Here is a 22436-nt window from a genome sequence, read left to right as displayed (position 1 = left end):
ATTCATGTTTTCCATGGTTCGCTGAGGCAAGCCCACAGACACAAAATTACGTTCCCCTGGGGCCCTACGGCTGATGAAGAAAAAGGGCATTTTCTGTGGTATTTGGGGGCAGGTGAAGGACAGGGTTTCTTTTCTTTTCTTTTCTTTTCTTTTTTTTTTTTTTGCGGTACGCGGGCCTCTCACTGTTGTGGCCTCTCCCGTTGCGGAGCACAGGCTCCGGACGCGCAGGCTCAGTGGCCATGGCTCATGGGCCCAGCTGCTCCACGGCATGTGGGATCTTCCCGGACCGGGTCACGAACCCGTGTCCCCTGCATCTGCAGGTGGACTCTCAACCACTGCGCCACCAGGGAAGCCCATCTTTTTAAAATATAGTAGTGTGTGTATGTCAATCCCAAACTCCCAGTTTTCCCTCCCCCCCGAGGGACAGGATTTCTTTTTAGGATCTCCTCAAATCACATATCAGCAACTGTCTCTGTGGTCGCCTAAAGGGATGGGGTCAACATCACCACCCCTTGAGCATGACTGGCTCTGTGACCGCTTTGGCCAAGAGAATGTGGTGGAAGTGACGCCATGCCATGCTCTGGGCCGGGGGTTTCAGAAACCGTCCAACCCTGGGGAAGCTGGTTGCTGGGTCAGAGTCCTCCTGCACTGAGACTGCCATGCTCTGAGGACACCCAAGCTACTCGTGCTTGGATGCCACTTGAAGACAGAGCCCCAGATGTTCCAGCCATCTCAGCCCACACACCAGCCAAGTGAGTGGAGGAGCTACCCTGGACATGGCAACCCCAGCAGATGTAATGTGCAGGAGACCTGAGAAGCCCAGCTGTTTTCATTTCCTAGGGCTGCCATGATAAATTACTACAAAGTTACAAAGGCAGTGGCTTCAAACAACAGAAACTTATTATTCTCTCGACTTCTGGATACTAGAAACAAAAAAATCAAGGTGTTGGCAGAGCCATGCTTCTAAAGTCTCTGGGGAAGAATCCTTCCGGGCCTCTTCCTAGCTTCTGAGGGTTGCCGACAATGCTCGGCAGCCCTTGGCTTGTGGCTGCATCACTCCAGTCCTTGCCTCTGTTGTCACGTGAACTTCTTTCCTGTGAATATGGCTGTGTGTCTCCAAATCTCTCTGTCCTTATAAGGATAACAGTCATTGGATTTAGGGGCCCACCCTAACGCAGTCTGACCTCATCTTAACTTATCACATCTACAAAGACCCTATTTCCTTATAAGGTCACATTCATGGAACCTGGGGGTTAGGATTTCAGCGTATTCTGGGGGGACACAGTTCAACCCACACCACCAGCCAACAGTCAGCACCAAGGTTTCAGATATGAATCAGCCCATCCGTCTCCAGCTGTTCAAGCCAGCCCACTTTGGCCCCGGTCCACTGTGGAGCAGATACGCACTGATCTCACTATGCCTTTTGCTCAAATTCCCAACCCACAGAAACATAAAATAAAGAGGTTGCGGTTTTACATAGCTGAGTTTTGGAGTATTCTGTTATGCTGCAATGGTTGGCTGAAACAGTCACTTGTTTGTCTGGTTTTTTGCTAACTCTCCCCACTAGAATCTCCCTAAAAGGCAAGCCCTTCTATTTGCTCACTACTGTATTCTCAGTACCTAGATTAGCGCCCAGGACATGGCAGGTGATGAAGAAAGGAGGGAGGGAAGGAAGGAAAGACTACATCTTCTGTGGTACCTTACGACAACACCTGGGCTAGGGCTATATCTCCCATGATGCCCTAAGGCAGAGATGAGGCTAAGATGACATTTTCTAAGATGCTTCATAATTAAAATTGAGGCTAGTTTCACCTTTCCCGTGATGCCCTACAGCAGAAATTGTGTTACTGAATTAGATGGGAGGCCCCCCCATCGTGGGGCCCTAACGGAACCAAAGCCCCGCCTCCCACCCAACCTCAACCCCGTCCTTCAGGAAGTTCTTTCCCGCTCAGGTTCTGCCAATAACGAAATTGAGTTTGGCGCAAGCAAGACGGGTTTTTATTCAATGGCCCAAGAATGGAGAAGGGAAGCTCTGATTACAACCGGGGACAAGCTTTTTATAGAAAAAGGTGAAAAAGGTTATTGGGGATGGGGGTCTTTTGTCATCCTGATTCATGGAAATGGGTGGTGATTTCCCAGAATGCAGTTCATGCCTTTTTCTGCCCTTGTTCGGCCCTTGAGTGTCTGGGTGGGAATTGGGTTGAACCAATATGGCCCAGTGGGCAGAGATCTTATTGTTACAATGAGATGGTAATGAGCTGTAGAGCAACCTTTATCCCAGTTTTGAAGTTCAGTCAGCTTATACCGATGTCTTATGGTTAACGCTCTCTTGTTCCTGTCTTGTAAACACAGCTAAGAAAATACAGATACAGTCAGGTTTTTTGCAAGGTTGCCCAGAGTGAGGTTTTTATTAGAAATGGGAGGGGTGGGGGGTGGCTTCCTTACCTCCTTGCGTAAGATAGGTGTACATGTTTTATAGAGAGAGTTTAAGTGTGGGTTAGGGACCCTCGGATTGCTCCCCTGGGTGACAAGTGGAGGCTAGGATTGCATCCATCATGATACCCCACGGCAGAGATTGGAGGCTAAGGAATACATTTCCCGTGATGCCTTACAGCAGAAATTGAAGCTACGGCTGCATTTCCCAGGAGACCCTATGGCAGAGATTGGAGTCTAAGATTGCATCTCCCATGATGCCCTACTGTGGGGATCAAAGGTTGGAAATACATGTCCCATGGTGCAGATATTGAGGCTAGAGATAAATTTCTCAGAATGTTCTACACCAGACCTTGTGATCAGGATCTCATAGTAAATGGCTCCCAAGTTTTTGTTCAGGGATCTCTGTTGCAAGAAATAAAATCTGTTTAAGCTGACTCAAGCAAAAACGACAGCTTTATTGGAAGTTTAGATCCGAGCAAGAGCTAGGTCTCTGGGCTGCACCAGGGACAAGAAACAGAATTGAAAAGCTGTGTGAAATCAATGTTGTCTCTGTTTTGCAAAATCTCTCTGTCCCTCTGTGTCACTCTCTCTCCTACCCTGAGTGTGTGGTTTCCCTCATGGGCTGGGCTTTCACTTTATTTTTGTCTCTTCACAGACTACCTTCTGCTTCAAGCATAGTAGCCAAATATGCCCTTGAAATGTCAAGAACTACTTTTGTCTGGTTCTAAAATTTTAACGGACAGACTCTTCTCTGGTGGGGTCCAGTTTGGGTGAGGGCTCTGCCTACGACCTCCACGGCTATGGCCAGGGAAGTTTACGTCAAAGCCACCACATATAGTTGTTCAGGTTGTAAACAGGCATCCACTGGTCGGGCAATTCTCATGATAAACAACCCACTTGGCCAGAGCTGAGAAAACAACCTCTGTGAGAGAGATCCTATCACAAGGATGGGGGAGCAATCGAAAAAGAAAACTACCACTTACAGTGTTTTAATCTGCAAGCAGGGCTGCCTCCATGTATTCTATGTGAATCACAGGCAATATGGTAGCCAGGGCTGTATTTAAGAGGACACCCAACTCAAAAGGGTTGAAACAAAGAGGAAATTGATTATCTCACAGAACAAGAGCCCAGGAGTTAGGGCATTTCTTGGGTTGACTTATTCAATGTTTCCATTATGTCCTGAAGGATCCATTCAAGCTTATCTACCTCATGGCCTTAAGATGGCCACTGCAGTTCCAGACATCACACCCACATTCAGAAGCAATAACAAAGGGCCATCTCTTCTTGGGTGTCTTTTTTTTTTTTTTTTTTTTTTTTTTGCAGTACGCGGGCCTCTCACTGCTGTGGCCTCTCCCGTTGTGGAGCACAGGCTCCGGACGCACAGGCTCAGCGACCATGGCTCACGGGCCCCGCCGCTCCGCAGCATGTGGGATCCTCCCGGACCAGGGCACGAACCCGTGTCCCCTGCATCGGCAGGCGGACTCTCAACCACTGCGCCACCAGGGAAGCCCTTGGGTGTCTTTTTTAAAGCAAAGAAAGCTTATCCCAAAACTTCCAGGCTGACTTGCTCTCCCCACATTTTATTCACCTGATTTGTTTCATACCCCCATGCCTATAGCATTCACAGAAAGGGGCATGGAACCACAATATTTGGTGAAGTATATTCAGACCCTACTCCTAGGGCTTCCTGCACATCATCTGGTTATTAAAGAAAGGTTGATGCCTGAACAAAATCAGGATTCTTTTAGGAAGCAACAAAGGAGGAGGGAATGTGTATTAGGAAAAAACACCCACCCAGTCTTCCTCCTGTATAGGGAACAACTCAGTTCTTCCCTACTGTGTCTTTCTCCTGTGTGTCTCCTTCATTCTCACACTACTACCACACTCACAACACTTCTGGTCACCAAATGTGGGGGTGGGGTTCCCCCCCACACCAAGCAATTCTCTGTGACACCTTCTGGTCAATTCTGACACTACCTACCTGGAAATAGCGTCAGATCCCACAGATTAAGGGTTCAGTCCCACAGTCCCCACTTCAGATGACAATTGAAAGTCTAGATTGTGCTCCTGACCAATCGGCTACAAATCAGAAGTTCTCATGACCCCCTCTTCAGGTTTGATTAACCTGCTAGAGGGGCTCACAGGACTCAGGAAAACAATTACTTACCTTTACCAGTTTATTATAAAAGGATACGATAAAGGATACAGAAGAACATCCAGATAGAAGAGATGAATAGGGCAAGGTATGTGTCAGGGGGCACACAGCTTCCATGCCCTCTCTGGGCATGTCATTCTCCCAGCACCTGCATGTGTTCACCAAACTAGAAGCTCCCTGAACCCCATACTATTGGGATTTTTATGGAGGCTTTATCATGTAGGCATCATGGATCATTAACTCCATTTTCAAGAGAATGGGGATCAGGGCTGAAAATTCCATGCTTGTAATCATAGTTCGGTCTTTTCGGTGACCAGCCCTCATCCAGGAGCCCACCTAATATCACCTATTAGAACAAGAGACACTCTTATCACCCAAGAAATGACAAGGATTTCAGGATCCTTGTGTGGGGAACTGGGGTCAAAGACTAAATATTAGAACAAAAGATTCTCCTGGTGTTCTTTTTTTTTTATGTATTTTATTTATTTACTTATTTTGGCTGTGCCAGGTCTTAGCTGTGGCATGAGAACTCTTAGTTGTGGCATGCATGTGGGATCTAGTTCCCCGACCAGGGATCGAACCCGGGCCCCCTGCATTGGGAGCATGGACTCTCACCCACTGGACCACCAGGGAAGTCCCTCTCCTGGTGTTCTTATCACTTAGGTAACTACGAGGGTTTCAGGAGCTCCGTGCCAGGAACCAGGGGCAGAGACCAATATATATTTTTATTATCTCGCAGAATAATGCTGAGAAAACAACTAACAAAATCCCTGGACCTCAAAAACTCAAGAATAGTCAACGCACGGTGTGCAGCCCATCCCCCCAGAAGAGCAGGCACAGCAGTTGTCTCCCCAATGTCTATTTCTGCTTGAGAAATCTAATTTCACCTCTGACCTGGTGGTAGGGGGAGCCTGTGGCTCATATCTAATTTAACCAGCTTAATCTCATCCCTTGGCCATTGATATTGGTTCAGTGATAGGCAGGTGGCATCATCTGGACCAATGAGACACAATGGAAGGTTTTTGGGGGGCTTCTAAGGAAAAATATTTCCTCACTCTGCTGAGGGAGCTTCTTCAAGTCTCTCCTCTGCTCAGTCTCCCACAGTCTGACTCTCTCAGTCTGTCCTTTTCTCTCTCTATCCCTCTCCAAATGTGAGGGAAAAGTGTGGCCCCAGAGGTATTTGCCAGCCATCCTGCAACACGAAGGGACTATTTACCCTTAGGACAGACCATTTTGAAGCCAGTCATACCCAAGACTTTTTTTTAAAATAAATTATTTTATTTTATTCTATTCATTTAATTTTTTTGGCTGCGTTGTCTTCGTCGCTGTGCGCGGGCTTTTCTCTGGTTGCGGTGAGCGGGGGCTACTCTTCGTTGCAGTGCGCGGGCTTTTCATTGTGGTGGCTTCTCTTGTTGCGGGGCATGGGCTCTAGGTGCGTGGGCTTCAGTAGTTGTGGCACGTGGACTCAGTAGTTATGGCTCATGGGCTCTAGAGCGCAGGCTCAGTAGTTGTGGTGCACGGGCTTAGTTGCTCCGTGGTATGTGGGATCTTCCCGGACCAGGGCTCGAACCCGTGTCCCCTGCATTGGCAGGCGGATTCCCAACCACTGAGCCACCAGGGAAGCCCCCCAAGACTTTTTTATATGTGAAACAATCCTCTTTTTCTTAACCCAGTTGGGTTGGATTTTCTGTCACTGGCATGAAAACCCTAATGGATAAAGTACCCTGAAGTAGGATAAGGACAGGACCACCTCAGGTGGAAGAAAAGGTGGAACCAAAAAAGACAGATGAGGGCTTCCCTGGTGACGCAGTGGTTGAGAGTCCGCCTGCCGATGCAGGGGACACGGGTTCGTGCCCCGGTCCGGGAAGATCCCATATGCCGCGGAGCGGCTGGGCCCGTGAGCCATGGGCGCTGAGCCTGCGCGTCCGGAGCCTGTGCTCCGCAGCGGGAGAGGTCACAGCAGCGAGAGGCCCGCGTACTGCAAAAAAAAAAAAAAAAAAAAAAGACAGGTGAGAACCAAACCAACATCCCACAGGGTGCCCTGCAGCTGCAGCAGGAGACATTGGTTAGAGCCATGAGCAGGGGACCTATAGGTTCTTGGGAGGAAAGATAACCCTTAGCTAACCCCTAACCCAGTATCCCAAATCCAGGTTGGACACCTCTTTCCCACTTACCTTAACACAGAGAACATGAGCCCTGGGAAGATTAGAGATTATCCAGCACGACACCTCTTTCCCCAGTTTACAGAAAGGTAAACTGAGAATTGAAAAGGAAAGGAATCACTTGGAGCTGTGGCCCTGGGGACGTAGAGGTTGATGGGAGCTTGGCTCCCAAGGAGAGAAGGGATGCTGGGAGCCATGGTCCTGGGGATACAGAGGTTGACAGGAGCTTGGGTCCTGAGAACTCGGCACTGAGGACAGAAGAGGTGCCGGGAGCTGAAGTCTGTTGGAGGACCTGGATATAGGAGTTTTTGGTAGTGATGGAGATAAAGAGCAAGGATTTTCATAGCTGGCGTATCCCAGTTTCCCTGATTGTCAAATGGTGGTGGGAGAGGTTGAGGGCTCCTACCTTCCATGGTTTCTCGCTCTTCCTGGGTCCTAAGGGTGATAACCCTGCACCAGGTCTACAAGGTCCCACAGAAGTGGGCTCAGGGAGACTAACCTCCCAGGAGGGAGAAGGGACTCAAGTCTGGAGAAGTGAGTCAGCACCAACAATGGAAGAGAAGCAGGGAGAGCACATAGAGAGACAGGGACACAAAGAGAGACGGGCTGGAAGAGCAGAGAAGCAGGTTGGGGAAGTTAGACGCTCGGGCCTGGGAGGGGTCCACCGGAGCCTCTCCCTCTGGGGAATGATGTAGAAACACGGAGTTTCTGGTGAGGACAGGAGGGAGGGTGAGACCTGACCCCAGGGCAGCCTAGCCCTGCCCTGGGAGATCCTGGACCTGCCCAGACAACAAGCTGCTGCCTTCCTCTCAGAGTGGCTCAGCTCACAGCCTGTCACATGACAGTTTCACCCTCACACTCACCTGTCCGCAGAATACCTCTCAGAGTCACCTTTCCTATAGCCCACTCCCGTTCCCTCCACGCTCACACCTTCACCTACACTCCCCCTCTGGAATATGTGCACGCCCCCGCCTTCACCTCCACCCACCTGTCCACGGAGCACCTCCACCTGCCCACTGAACACCTCTCACACTCACCTTTCCCACCAAACTCCCCCTCCCTGGACACTCGGCCTCACACACATCCTCATTCAACACTCTCCCCTCCACACACACCCGCACCGTGGCGCACCCTTCCAACAGCACCCTCACCTTTCACGTGACACACTCCCCCTCACACACCCCCTGCACGCGCTCCCCTCTTCTCCATCACCCACCCCCTCTGCCGTCACCCAGCCCCCGCACTTTCCGGCCGCGAGTCGAGCTCGCACACGCCTCCTGCACGCCTCCGCCCGCGGACCCCCAGCTCTCCGGCGCCTCCCCTCAGTCCGGCTCCCCCAACCCTCTCCCGGCGCCCTCTCCCCCATTGTCTGGGGCCTCCCCGCGTTTCTCTGCCCCTCCCTGCGCCGGCCCCGCCCCGGCCTCGGCGCCCCGCCCCCCGGGCGGGCAGGGGGCGGGGCGAGGGGCGCGGGGGCGGGGCAGGGCGGGCTGCGCGGGAGGTGCAGGTGCCGGCCGGGAGCGAGCGGCGGCGGCGGCGGCGGCGGCGGCGGCACCACCACCATGGGCCGGGCCCGGCGCTTCCAGTGGCCGCTGCTGCTGCTGTGGGCGGCCGCGGCGGGGCCAGGTAGGGTCAGGGGCCGGGGCGGGGGGCGCGCCGCAGTGACAGCCCGGCGGCCGCGGGGCCGCAGAGGCGGAACAATGCGCGCGGGGCCGGGCCGGGCCCCCTCCCCGGGACAAAGCGCAGCGCGGGCCGGGAGCCGCGAGCCGGGAGTCGCGAGCGGGGGAGGGGGCGCGGGCCCCGGCCGCCGTGCCGCAGCACCCCCCCACCCCGCACAGGCCCTGATCCCGGCGGGACAAAGGGCCCGAGACCCCCAGTCCAGCCCCAAGCCAGCCTTCTCGGGGCCGGCCCCGCTGTCCTTCTGTCCGGTCTCTGGGTCCCTCTGTCCGCCTGTCTCTGAGTCCCTCAGTCTCTCTCCTTGTCCCCCTACCCTTGTCCTCTGTCCCTCAGTCTCCAAGACTGTCCCTCTCTGTCTGTCCCCCTTTCTCCTTGCCTCCCTGTCCCCCAGCTCTCTATCCTGTCTTTGTCCCCTACATCTGTCCCTTGGTCTCTGTCCCTTTTTACTGGGTCACTCTGCCTGCCCCCCATCATCCTCTCGACTCCCTTCTCTGTCCCCCTGTATTTTTGCCCTCCCTCTCTGCCCCCATTCTCCTTCTCTGTCCCTGTCTTACTGTCACCTCTGGTTCTCTGTCCCCCATCTGTCCCATTCCCTTGTCTCTCTGTCCTCTTTCTGTCATTTCTGTTTTTCTAGCCCCCTCTATCACCTATCTCCCCTATCTTCCCCACTCTCTCCCCTCTCTCTGTCCCACTGTCTCCCTGTTCCCTGTCTCTCCACCTCTCCTTTCTACCCTTGCCTCTCCTTTCTACCCTTACATCCTCCATCCTGGGCTCCCCCATTGCCATCTTTCGTTTCTCCATCTCTCTATCCCTCTGTGCCCCTGAAGAGGAATTGAGTCAGGGAGGGCATCCTGAAGGGCCCTGGAGGGAAAATGTGTATGGGGAACCTTGGCATGTGGACACACACGTGGATTCAGCAAATGCCTTCCAAACGCTGCCCCTCCCCACCCGTTCACACACCCAGGCCACGACCTACAGAGACGCCCCCTCCAGGACCTCCAGGGAGCCGTCCACATACCCTTATCACGCACAGTGAAAAGCTGGAGACCTCCAAGATAGGGTGACCCTGAGATCCAGGACAAGGTCAGGAAATGTCAGCCCCACACTCACACTCTCACACTGTGTGTGCCTGGTACCTGCCACAGGTCACCCCGTCCCCGGTGCGGGAAGCCACTCCTGGGGGGAATGGATGACTGGGAGGTGGCTGAGCAGAAGTGGGAGGGCCGTATGTCCTGTAGAAATTTGGGAGCTGTGACCAGATGGCACAGGGCTGGGGGCCTGCCTGGGTTTAAATCCTGCCTCTTGCCATTTGCCAGGGTAGCCAATGGCAAGCACCCTCCTCTCTCGGGGCCTCAGTTTCCCTTTCTGTAAAGTGGGGATGTTGAACTCGGTGACCTGAAAGGAAAGGAACTGCAACTTGGACCCCTGAAGGGGTTTCTGGCAAGCTGGGTGCAGTGACACCTTCCCCACTCGAGTCTGAGGCAAAGCCTCCCTCTCCTCTCCTCGGGGCAAGGTGAGGGGCAGAATGGACCTGTCACCCTCCACCTTGCTTTCTTTTATAGTCTTCTGCCATCGCTTCAAAACTTTCACCATTACCTCCTTTCTTTGTGGCGGACATGCCACAATTTCCCAGATGAGCACTTTGGTACCTTAGCTACATCTCCATCCAATTTTGTCTTTCTTTCTTTCTTTGTTAGGCACTAAAACCCAGGCTCATAGACTCCTAGAACCAACGAATCCAGTAAACAAAGAACCTGAGGGTATTTTAGAACCGTTGACATCTTTAGGCTTCCAGAATCCCAAAGTCTTTAGAATCTTGACACCTTTCAAGTTCCAGATCTTTGCTGGCATTAGCATTCTAGCCTCCTGATATCTTCACAATTCTGAAACCTTGACCTCTTGGAGATCCTGAATCTTGACACCTCTGACATCTAGAATCTTGACGGCTTAGAATCGTAGGAATTTGGATTCTCAGAATCAGAGTATAGCCTAAGATGACCACCTTCCCAGTTCGAAAATCCTTTCTCCAGCACTTCTTGTGGCTTGTCCGTTGTTTGGTTTTAAAGTCACTGCTTCCTGGTACACTAATCCCTTCTATAAACTTTCTCTAAATAAAATGGTGTGGGACTTAACAAGTTGGGAGAGAGCTAGGTGTCATGGGAAGCACTCTGGAACCAGGCCTCCCTGATGTAATTCTGGGTCAGCCCCTGCCCTTTCCCACTCTGAACCTCACTTCCCCTTCTGTAAAGCATGGAGTAGGCAGCTGGAGTACCTGATCTCAGAGGACCCTTCATGCTTTCCTTTTCTCTGGTTATCTCTGAATGGCTTTGGCCCCCAGATTTTAGGAGTTGTCCATGGTCCCCACGTTTCCCTTTTAGTCGCTCCCCTTCCCCTCTCACCTTGCCCAGCCAGCAGGAGTAGGGATGGAAGATGGGGTTCATTTACACCCTTTCAAAACTGTATTCTCTTTTTCCTGGCTCCCTCATGTACCAAGAATACCAGCAGAGGCTGGTGAGATTTATGCCAAGAGAAAGAAGGGGTCCAGGGTGGGTGGGCGAGAGGAAGTGAGAGAGAGATGGGTTGCCTGCCCAAAGATGCCCACGGGCAGAAACAGAGACCCACAGGCCAGGAACTGGATGGAATAGAAAGGAGCAGAGGAAACAGATCTCCAGATCCAAAGAAAAGGTAAAGAAGCTATGAAGAGTTGGGGGGCTTTGTGGAGGGAGAGTTTGTTGATCCCGAATCGTGTTTCCCTCCCAAGTGACTCAGTCTTCCCTCCCTCCTAAAGCTCTGCCCAGCCACTCTGAAAACAGGCTTCTGTCACTGATCCTTACCCACCCATGAGCCGAATGCCGGAGTCCCCAGAGTGGGGGTCAGGTTCCGCGATGGATTCCAAGACCTTAGATGCAGAGGGGCTGGGGCCTGGGGTGGGTTAATGTCGTGTGAGCCTGGCCTGTCCCCGTCTTGGGAAACACAAAGGCAGCTTTCTCTCTCTGGGTGGGGTGAGGGGCGGGGGGTGCCGGGAGACCGTTGGACTCGCCAGCACCCATTGGCCTGTGGCACCAGGACACAACACCCACTGGTTCCTGCCTGTGCAGACCCCAGGCCCGTAGGTCCTCTGGGAACCGGGCACCAAGGCTCCTCAGCCGGCACCCAGTGGGGCAAGAGGGTGGCTGCAGAGCCCGGGCTCCTCTGGAAGGGGGCAAATAGAGGGCGCTGGGGGTGGAGGAGAGGACAGTGGGTGCTCAGTGCAGGCTCACCCCCTTCCTGGAGCAGGAATTCTTCCCCTGACCCCACACCCAGGGGGAACCTCTGGAGGACTCCCCTACCCCCTGGCTGGGCTTGAGGCCCGGAATCCAGGGAGCTCTAAGTATCCCAGGAACGTGAGGACCACAGGGGGAACTTTGTGTGTGAGCTGCTGACTCACCCCTACGCCCCCACCTGATGCTTGCTTCGCAGACAGGAGGAGGACAAGCGCGCTGCGGAGCCGGGCTGTGTTCTGGGGGTTGAGGACTGTGGAGCTGGAGTCAGAAGTTCCCAGGAGGGAGCTGGGGGCCTGGACTCTGGGTCTGAGGGGGGAGGGGCCGGGGGCCTGGACTCTGGGTCTGAGCGGGGAGGGGCCGGGGGGCCTGGATCCTGGGTCTGAGGGGGGAGGGGCCGGGGGGCCTGGATCCTGGGTCTGAGGGGGGAGCGGCCGGGGTCTGGACTCTGAGTCTGAGGGGGGAGGGGCCGGGGGTCTGGACTCTGGGTCTGAGGGGGGAGGGCCCGGGGGTCTGGACTCTGGGTCTGAGGGAGGAGGGCCTGGGGTCTTAGACTCCTGGATCTGAGGGAGGAATGGAGCTTGAACTTCAGAGGGAGAAGGGGGCTGGGGTCCCAGACTCCTAGATCTTGATGGAGGGTGGGGTGGGTACAGACTCTTGAGTCCTGAGAGAGGAAGGGGCTGGGGGTCCCAGTCCACGTTTCCGAGGGAGGAGGGGCTGGGACCCTGATGCCTAGGTCCTTCGAATACAGGCGCCTTCACAAGGCTGAGTTGGGGAAGAATTGATGCTTTGTGCGAGGATGTTCGGACTCCGCCATTGATGGGGGGCTGAGGGGGGGTTCGGTCAGGACGCAGGGATGTACCACCTCCCTAGGGGAGGATGTGGGGGAAGGAGGCATGATGCCACGATCTCCCTGGGGAGAGGATATGGAGGTGGTGGCTGTGACCTTCCCGGAACTGTGACCTTGAGACTCCCTTGGGTATTCGCTGACTCAGGACCCAGGAAGTACTCCCCCCACTCGGGTTAGTCTCCGTGGAAACATCCACCAGCTGTGTAGTCTGGACCCCTGACTCCTGGGTCCTGAAGGAGGAGGGGGTTGGAGGCCCAGAATCCTGGATTTGAGGAGGGAGAAGGCTGAGGGCTTGGGGCTTCACGATTCGAGGGAAGAAGATGCCGAGGACCCCGATTCCTGATCCTGATGGAGGAGGGCACTAGAAACCAGGGCTCCTGGATCCTGGGAGAGGAGGCAGCTGCGGGGGCCGGATTTCCAGGTCTAAAGGGGAAGAGTGCTGGATTCTGGGTCTCTACATGTCACCTGTTCAGCCACTCTTCCCCAAACCCCCCCCAGTCCCTTTTTCCAGTCACCATCCCCATGACGACTCCAGGCTGTCAACACAGTTTAAAGGGCCAGTGCCCCAGTCCCCAAGCTCAGCCCCTCTCTGACCAGAAAGTCCTGCCTCACCACCCCCCAACCCCGAAACAAAAGCTCCTAGGACATTAATATTCCAGGCACAGACACTGTTGGTTACTGACTCCTCAGGAGGGGGAGGGAATAAGACAAAAGCCCCCCACCCTCACCCCATGTGCACCCTCAAGCAGAGAGCAGGGGACACATTTGGGGGGGCAGACCCAGAGGTCCTGAGGGCTCCCAAGAGATGTTGAGTTTCTGCCACTGACTTGCCTGGGACCCCTGAGCCTCGTTTTCCACATCTATAAAATGGGGGCTAGCATTGGGCTAGTCCTGAGGTCCAGTATCCACGGATAGGCTTCAAGATGGTTTTTTTTAAAGTACCAGAATGTGCAGGCAGGCCAGTTCTCAGGTGGATGGGCATGTTTCCGGAGGTTATGATAACAGCAGCTTTGCACAGAGGGCTCCCTGAGCCTCAGGTCCTGGGCTAATCCTTGTCAATCAGGCATTGGCATCATCCCCACTTTACAGACAGGGCATCTGAGGCTCAGAAAGGTTAAGCCAGTTGTCCCAGGTCACACAGATGGCAAGTGGTCCAGCTGGGATCCACCCAGGTGTTTAAGATGAGAATAATGTGATGTCACAAAGTTGTTGTGAGGATGAAATGAGATCCTGCCTGACACGTGCGATTCATGCATCAGTCTCCCCAGAGACATCCCCATGCATGTGCGTCCCCAGGCACACTTCCAGGCGCCAGGGTGCAGCAGTAAACCCAAGGGGATTACATCCCTGCCTTCATGGGGTGTATGTTCGAGTGATGAGGGACAAACAGACAACAAACAAGTATGCAAATTAATAAAATAAGTTCAGTGAAATTTCCATAGAGGAAATAAAACAGTGGTGATGAAATAGGAAGTGTTCTGGAGGGGAAGGCCCAGGGAGTGAGCAAAGGCGTCTCTGATCTGAGGCACAGAGGCCTGAATGAGAACAGGAGGCAGTCCTGGTATGATCAAGGGGGAAGAACATTCCTGGCAGATGGAAGAGCCAGTGCAAAGGCCCTGAGGTGGGAACAAGCTCAGCATGTTTGAGGGACATCAAGGCCAGTGGGCCCAGAGTGAAGTGAGTAGCAGGAAGGTGGTCAGAACTGTGGTCAGAGAAGGGCTACCACCAAGCACCTTGAAGACCCAGGGAAGGGGTCTAGATTTTATTCTAAGGACAGCCTTCGGAGTGTTGTAAACACTCTGGCTGTGTTGAGACTTGCCTGAGGGGAGGCAGGTGGGGAAGAAGGGAGACTCATGAATAGCTCTTGAAGGACCAGGTAACAGATGGTGTCTTTGGACTAGGTGATGGTAGGTGAGGTAGCCAAAGGTGAACAGGTTTGGGATATATTTTGGAAATAGAATGGATAGATCTTGCTGATGTTAGAGGTGAGGGAAAGGGTGAAAACTTGCATGACTTCTAGGTATTTTGGTCTGAGCCACCAGGTTGTGACATTTACCGAGACTGAGAAAACGTGGGAAGGAAAATATTTGGGGCAAGGATTGGACATGTTAAAATTGATATTCTGGGAAGGACTAGATAAACCCCTAGTAGTGGCTTAAATTCACAAAGCATTATATTCAAAGATAAAAGAAGCCAGAAGTAGGCATCCAGGCCTTTTATGGCAGCTCCACATCATCACCAGAGACCCAGGCACCTTCCAGCTCTGGGTTCCAGAATTCCATCGCATCCTAATTCCATAAAGGTGACCTGGTGGAAAAAGGACTTAGCCCCTTTCTTTAGAAAGTCCTCAAAATTATCACATGACACTTTTCCTGATACCCAGTCGGACAAAATTTTGTCACATGGCCTCACTTAGCTGCAAAGGAGTCTGGGAAATTTCTCTTTCTGCTGGATATAGGGCAACCGTAAAATACAACCAGGGTTCTTTTTCTAAAGAGAAAGGGAAGAATGGATGCTGGGTAGGAAGCTTGCTGTCTCTGCCTCCTCTCCCCAGAATTAATCTTTTCCGCCCCTCAGCCCCCAAAATCAGGTTACCTGTCCCTCTTACAGGGACCATAACACTTCTGATGGGATTTTACAGTGATCTGTGTCTACCTCCCCATAAATATTGAAGGCCTTCCAGGACAGGGACCTCATGTGACTCATCTCTGGGCACCCAGCCCCTGAAAACCTCCCCGCTGCTCAAATGAATGAATGAGACCGTATGTAAGAGACATGAAGCGATAGTTGTCCAGCATTTAAAGGTAAATAACCAGATCTGATCATGACTCCTTCCTGCTTCAGTTTCTCCACTGGCCTTCAGGATAAAAGCTAATCTCCTAGCCTGGCATTTGAGGCCCTTCATAAGCACATCCCACAACCCCTCACCAATGCTGGACACTTTTCACCCAGAGAACCAGGAGTGGATGAGGAGGCAGGTTACGGAATCAGAAAGATTTGGAGGCAGACCCTGCCTCTGCCACTCTCAGGCTGTGACCTTGGCCAAGTCATTTTCTCTGGACCAATCTTCTCATCTATAAAATGGGAACCGGGAAAAAAAACAACAACTGGAGATTGATAATAATGCCTCCCTTGTTCAGGTATTGTGATGATTAAACGGAAATTATATAGGTAATGCCCCTAGCACAAAGCCTGGAACAGGAAGTGCCTAATAAACAGAAGCTATTTGGTTATTGTTGTTTTGAAGATGACGGTGACAATGATGCTGTTGATGATTAATCTCAGCTTTGAGCTTTACGCTGTTTCCTTGGCTGGGAACACCCCCTTACTAACCCCTTACCTTGTCCCTCTGTTGGATTAATCAGGGTCAGTTAACTGCTATAACAACAGCCCTGAAATCTCAATGGCTTAACAAAAAAGTGTATTTCTCACTCATGCTACAGTCCTGTGCAGGCAGGTCACAGGGGACAGGAAGTCAGGGCCCTGGGCTCCTTCCAGCTTGTGATCCTGTCCTCCTCTGGGTTTTTGGGAGTCCTCTCCATTCAGCCAGTATGAAGGACTGCAAGTGAGATGAGCCAGGCTGGAAGAGGGGTTTCTTTCTTCTGCCTACAGCCCATCGGCCAGAAATCAGTCACATGGCCCCACCTAAGCACAAGGGATCTTAGGAAATGTAGCCTAATAGAGTGTGGTACCAGTTAACTTTAGCAGTGTTCGGAGACCCTCCAAAACATAGGTTTTTAAACAGCAATTATGTTTTTTGCTCATGACTCTGGGGGTCAGCAGTTTGGACTGTATCAGTCGGGTATCTCTTCTCTTGGTCTCACCAGGAGTCACTCATGTAGCTACGGTCACCTGGTGGTGCCACTGGGGCTGGGTGGTCTGGGATGGCCTCACTCACATGGCTGGCAGTTGGTGCTGGCTTCCGGCTGGGCTTCTCTCTCCATGTGGTCTCTCATCCTCAAGGAAGCTGGTTTGGGCATGTTCACCTGACAGTGTCAGGGCAGCAAGAGGGCATGCACGGAAGCTGCAAGGTCTCTTGAGACCTAGGCTCCAGAACTCATACAATATCACTTCTAGCAAAGTGATATTCACTTCAAAGCAAGTCACAAGGCCTCCCCAGATTCGCAGGGTCAGAGTGCTTCATTAATGGGAAGAGCAGCAAAGTCAGCTCACAAAGGGCACATACAGGGATGGGAAGAATATCGTGGCCGTCTCTACAGACGAGTTACCACATGTGCTCAGGTGTGAAAGACGGGGTTTGGTGAGCACATCGCAGTTTCCCGTACCTGGTGAACTCCTGTGCATTCTTTAAAATGTGGATCCAATGGAGCTTTCTTGTAGAGCCTTCCCTGATCACCCCTCTCCCTGGGTGGTCTTAGTCTCCACTTCCTCTGGGCTCCCGGCGTGCCCTGTGCTACCCCCGTTAGAGCATATGCCGCTGGATCTTGACTGCACCTCCTCTAGAGCAGGGGGCAGGTTTTCTCCATCTCCCGGACTCCAGCCTGCAGGAAGTGTTGGGTGTAATGAACTGAATGAGAGGGAAAGGAGAGGGATTGGAGGTTTGGATGGGCGAGGAACAGAGGGAGAGAGCAAAGACTGAATTGCACCCCTCAATGAGTCTCCTATCCTGTCTCTCTGTCTGCTGGTCCAGGGGCAGGACAGGAAGTACAGACAGAGAATGTGACAGTGGCTGAGGGTGGGGTGGCCGAGATAACCTGCCGTCTGCACCAGTATGATGGATCTATAGTTGTCATTCAGAACCCCGCCCGGCAGACCCTCTTCTTCAATGGTACCCGTGGTGAGTGCTGGGGTCTGGAATCCTGAGTCTTGAAGGAGGAGAGGGCTGGGGCCTGACAGAGGACAGAGCTGAGACTCTGGACTCCAGGGTCTGAGGGAGGAGGGGGCTGGGGGCCTGGACTCCTGGTCCTGTGGGTGGGAGGGCATGAAACGTTCTGGGTACCCAAGGGAGTAACTAGGTGGGCACCTTAGACGCATGCGTATGGTTGGAGAAAAGAGGCAGAGGGCTGAACTCGAAGCTCCTGGAGAAAGGGTGGGACTTCTGAGGTCAGGATTCCCCAAGTTCACTCTTTTCGTTCACTCTCTAGCCCTGAAGGATGAGCGTTTCCAGCTTGAGGAGTTCTCCCCACGCCGGGTTCGGATCCGGCTCTCAGATGCGCGCCTGGAGGACGAGGGGGGCTACTTCTGCCAGCTCTACACGGAGGATACCCACCACCAGATTGCCACGCTCACTGTACTGGGTAACTGGCCTCCCCCTCCTCAGACCCATCCCTTCTCCTTTCTTCTCTGCTTATCCCTTATCCTGAGACCTGACCCTGGCTGTTTTTAACCTCCTGGACATCTGGTCCCAGTAAATAAGGCCGGCCTTCCTGACCTCTGGCCTCTGTGTTTGACCCCTGCCACCTGGGACCCTTGTTCCCTTTGGTCCCTGGAATCCCGCAGCCTGGTTACTTTGAGCCCACCTTGGTGCCTCCCTTGATCTCCTCCTTGCCCCCTTCTCCCTGCGGCAGTGGCCCCGGAGAATCCTGTAGTGGAGGTCCGGGAACAGGCGGTGGAGGGCGGCGAGGTGGAGCTCAGCTGCCTTGTTCCACGGTCCCGCCCGGCCGCCGTCCTGCGCTGGCACCGGGACCGAAAGGAGCTGAAAGGTACTACCTGGGATCAGGGATGGGGGTGGGCGGGGGAGGTGCCAGCGAAGGGCGGGACTTAAGAGGAGGCGGGGTTCCAGGAGGCATGGCTTGGGAAGGGCTGGTTTATACGTGGGCGGGGCCTGAAGAAGAGTGCACAGGTTTGGCAGACACTAGTCACTCAATATATAGCTATTGAATGAACTGATAGATGAGAGGGCGTGGGGTGAAAGAGGCGTGAGCTTTGGGAAGAGACACGTGGGGTGGTGGGCCTCTTTCGAGGACGGCGTGGTTTGGAGAAGTAGAGGCGAGGGCTGTGGATAAGGGGCGGAGCTTGGCAAATAGCCTGCTTCGGGACTGGCTTGGGGGTGGGGTGCTCCTTCGGTGGGCGGAGCCATAACCCCGACCTGACAGTGTCTGGGCGGGTCTTGGCAGGAGTGAGCAGCAGCCAGGAAAATGGCAAGGTCTGGAGCGTGGCGAGCACAGTGCGGTTTCGTGTGGACCGCAAGGACGACGGCGGTATCGTCATCTGCGAGGCGCAGAACCAGGCGCTGCCCTCCGGACACAGCAAACAGACGCAGTACGTGCTGGATGTGCAGTGTAAGTGCCTGGCGGGCCAGCACCCGGGGGAGGGAGTGTCCCACCCCCCACCGCCTGTCCCCGGGGGAGTTCCTAGTCTGCATGATGACCCGGACAACCACTCTCTCATCTCACTTCTGCCCACAGACTCCCCCACGGCCCGGATCCATGCCTCCCAAGCTGTGGTGAGGGAGGGAGACACGCTGGTGCTGACATGTGCTGTGACGGGGAACCCCAGGTGAGCTCTGGGGCCCGAGACTTCAGGGTCCTGAGGAGAATAGGGCTGGGAACCTGGACACCTGTGTCTCAGGAAAGAGGGGACTGGGCTAACAGAGGGGGCTGCGGCCCAGACTTCTGAGTCCTGAGAAAGGAGGGGTCTGGAGCTAGATCGTGAGGAAGGAGGCCGTGGGGTCCCGGACTCCTGGATTCTCAGGGTGGAAGGGGCTGGGGGAAAGGCTGGGATTCCTGAGACTCTGGTGATGGGTGGAAGCTGGGTCCAGGACTGTTGGTTTTCTAGGAAGGAAAGGGCTAATAAGGACCCTCTTATTTGGAGATGCGGCATGTCTAGATTCCTGAAACGTCAGAATCGGGTGCTGACACCTGCGTCCCTAACTCTCATTATATACCCCCGCCCAGGCCAAACCAGATCCGCTGGAACCGCGGTAATGAGTCTTTGCCAGAGCGGGCCGAGGCAGTCGGGGAGACGCTTACGCTGCCCGGCCTGGTATCCGCGGATAATGGCACCTACACCTGCGAGGCGTCGAACAAGCATGGCCACGCGAGGGCGCTCTATGTGCTCGTGGTCTACGGTGAGGACGTGCGGCGGCAGGCCTGGGGGCAGGGCTCAGGGTAGGGGCGGGGCCTCCCGGGGTCTCCGCACTGTCCTGTGTGGGCAAAGAATGATTCCAGGGGGTCAAAAGCCCACAGAGTTCTTATAGTTCTGGGGTCAGAATGATCGTCTGGGTTCAGATTCAGTTCTGCAGCGTCCTGTTGCGGGTAACTTCGTGCCTTAGTTTCCTCATCGGTAAAGTGGAAATAAACAACAGCACCTACCTCATAGGGTTGTTGTGAAGACTATATGAGCTAAATATATAAAGCGGTTGGAGGCCCCTAGCACAAAGTAAGTGTTATGTGTTCAGCTCCTATGACGGTGGGGCAGGAATTTTGGAGTGGTTGGGCCCTAGCTCAGCATTTTAAATACCTGGAGCGTTTCAGAAAAGATGGGGAGGGGCTTGGACCTGAAGACAAAAGAAAAGGGATGTGTTCTTTCTGTTCTCTGGGGGGTGGGGTGAGGCGGGGGGGAGGAGGCAGGTAGATATTAGCGAAATGACTCGGGGGCCGGGTCGGGCATTGTACAAACCTACACGCATTCCTTGAGGAAGCGGAGCATTAAGAGTGGCACCAGGGGAAGGGGCCACCAGGTGGCAGTGATTTGAGGGGCGTGGCACATAAGGGGGCGCGGTTGGACGTGGCGTGCAGAAAGGTTTAAGAGGTTGGCAGCGATTGGCCCGGGCTGGGACCGTCCTCTGATGACCTGGGCCTGCCCCCCTGTCCTTTTGGCAGACCCTGGTGCGGTGGTAGAGGCTCAGACGTCGGTGCCGTACGCCATTGTGGGCGGCATCCTGGCGCTACTGGTGTTTCTGATCATCTGTGTGCTGGTGGGCATGGTCTGGTGCTCAGTACGGCAGAAGGGTGAGTGGGGGCGGGGTCTCAAATTCAGCGAGGGGTGTGGTTGGTTGTGGCGTTCGGAAAGGGGTGGGGCCTAAAACCCGATTCGAAAGAGGGCGGGCGTAGAGCCGGGAAGGGGAGGAACCTAGATCCAGGATTTGAAACCTGAGGCCCAGATCCCGAAAAGGGGCGGGTCTTTTGCTCCAGGACCCTAAAAGAGGTGAAGGGTTGAAGCTGAATTAAGACCATGCGTTTGAATTCCTAATTGCTGAGTTCGTTGGGAGCAGAGCAAGGGGATACTATCAAGAGAACGGATAAGGGTTGATCTTTCCGTGAACTTTTGGAGTCTTCCTAATTTTGCTTTTACCTCTTCCTCTGCCCCTGTTTTGCTCTTCCCTGGACTTGATTCCCTCTCCCTATATGTTCCGTCTCTCTCTCTTCCTTCGTCTGCTATGCCTTGTCGGCCTCCCTGTCTGACTCTTGGGTCCACACATATCTGTTGCCTCTGCCCCGGGGTCTGTCACCCCTCAGGCTCCTATCTGACCCATGAGGCCAGTGGCCTGGATGAGCAGGGAGAAGCAAGAGAAGCCTTTCTCAATGGCAGCGATGGACACAAGAGGAAAGAAGAATTCTTTATCTGACCCCACCTCCACCCCAGGCATGGGCCTGGGCTGGGGTCCACCCCACTGCCAGCTGCAAAGACATTTACCGGAGTCTGGGATGGTGGGCTTCTCCCCCCACCACTAACACCTCAGACGCTTGGGCAGGGATGGGGGTGTCGGATGCCTGGGTCTCTGCAAGGGCCAGAAGCAAGGGCCCAGAGGTCTGGGTCCCCCAGGGGGGCAAGGGCCAAAGGTCCAGACCCCCAAGTCCAGGGAGGGCGGTAGGGATTGGGTTGGGGGAAGATAACTGGGGGAAGGCCAAGGCCCCTAGGCTGCAGAACCAGGTCTTGTGGGGAGGGGTCAGATTCTGGGAAGGGTGGGGTGGGCAGGGAAGGGGAACAGAGATATCTTTGGGGGTCCCAGACCCCATGCCAGCCATTGGAGGAGTTCCACAGAGCTCTGGGCACCTCTTTGCAAAGCCATGTTTGCACGGTGGGGGTAAGGGTGGGGGGAGGGTGTGGAAACAGGGATTCTGTGTCTTTGTGTCATAACTTTGATGGGGGCGATGAGGGAGACAGCCGCAACTTTTCTCCAATCTCCCCTTCCCCAGGCTCCTGGGCTCACCTTCCCTCTACCTCCTTCCCCCACATCTGTCCCTTCCATATTTGTCTCTCTGTCCACCCACTCCTTGGGGGGCCTTCCCCATCTCTCCTCCAGGCCCCCCGGGGAGGGAGAAAGGAGTTTGGGGGGAGGGTGCGTTGCTCTCTATGGTTTTATATATAATATATTAAAAAAAATCAAAAATCTGTATGAAAATATAAGATTGCGCCCCCCTCCCCCCATTCCTGGCTTTTGCCCCCTTTTTCTTGTTTAAAAAAAAAACACACACATTTTGTACGGGGCAGGGAGGGGAACGGGGAGGGGGTTTGGCAATCCCACTAACCACCATTAAACTGAGGAGAGAACAAGTGTTTGGGGTGGCTGTGTGTCTGTCCCTCTGCCCAGAGCTGTACCATGTTGGGAGGGGTGCTGAACTGAGGGAGGAGGGAGGGAGGGTGATGGTTGCTGGTGGACGGTGTAGGCCAGTAGAGGGTCCTTACTTCTCCAAGGGCACCTCCACCCTTCCAAGAAACCTGTTTTTTTCCTGGTTAGTCTTTCAGCCAAAAGTCACCAAGTCTTGTCTCTTCAGTAGCCAGTGAGCTACCCCATCCCCACCCAATAGCCTGGATCCTTCCCCTGGCTTACCCCCACCCCTAACATCAATCTCCAGAGGAGCTTTCAATTACACCTTGCCCTGTCAAAACCTGTCCCTGCCCTGCTCAAAAATCTTTCCCTAGCTCCCCTTCATCTCTAGATCAAGTCAAAGCCCCTTAGCCTGGCATTCCAGGCCCCTCATTCATTCATCTAA

The 22436-nt window shown here is 53.9% G+C and overlaps 1 protein-coding gene across 1 annotated transcript; it reads left to right on the top strand.

Moving 5' to 3' along the window:
- Positions 1-8233: 8233 nt before the first annotated feature.
- On the top strand, positions 8234-21861 carry CADM4 (cell adhesion molecule 4). Its single transcript, XM_004271208.3, has 9 exons — positions 8234-8376; positions 17189-17335; positions 17643-17795; positions 18066-18200; positions 18615-18779; positions 18906-18996; positions 19395-19567; positions 20322-20450; positions 20958-21861. Exons 1-9 carry the CDS (start codon positions 8313-8315, stop codon positions 21065-21067), a joined length of 1167 nt encoding a protein of 388 aa, XP_004271256.1. The 5' UTR covers positions 8234-8312; the 3' UTR covers positions 21068-21861.
- Positions 21862-22436: the final 575 nt, after the last annotated feature.

This window comes from Orcinus orca, chromosome 20, assembly GCF_937001465.1.
Source record: "Orcinus orca chromosome 20, mOrcOrc1.1, whole genome shotgun sequence".
NCBI classification, from domain to species: Eukaryota; Metazoa; Chordata; class Mammalia; order Artiodactyla; family Delphinidae; genus Orcinus; species Orcinus orca.
Note: the sequence above shows the minus strand (reverse complement) of the source record. Positions and strands in the feature narration are given on the sequence as shown.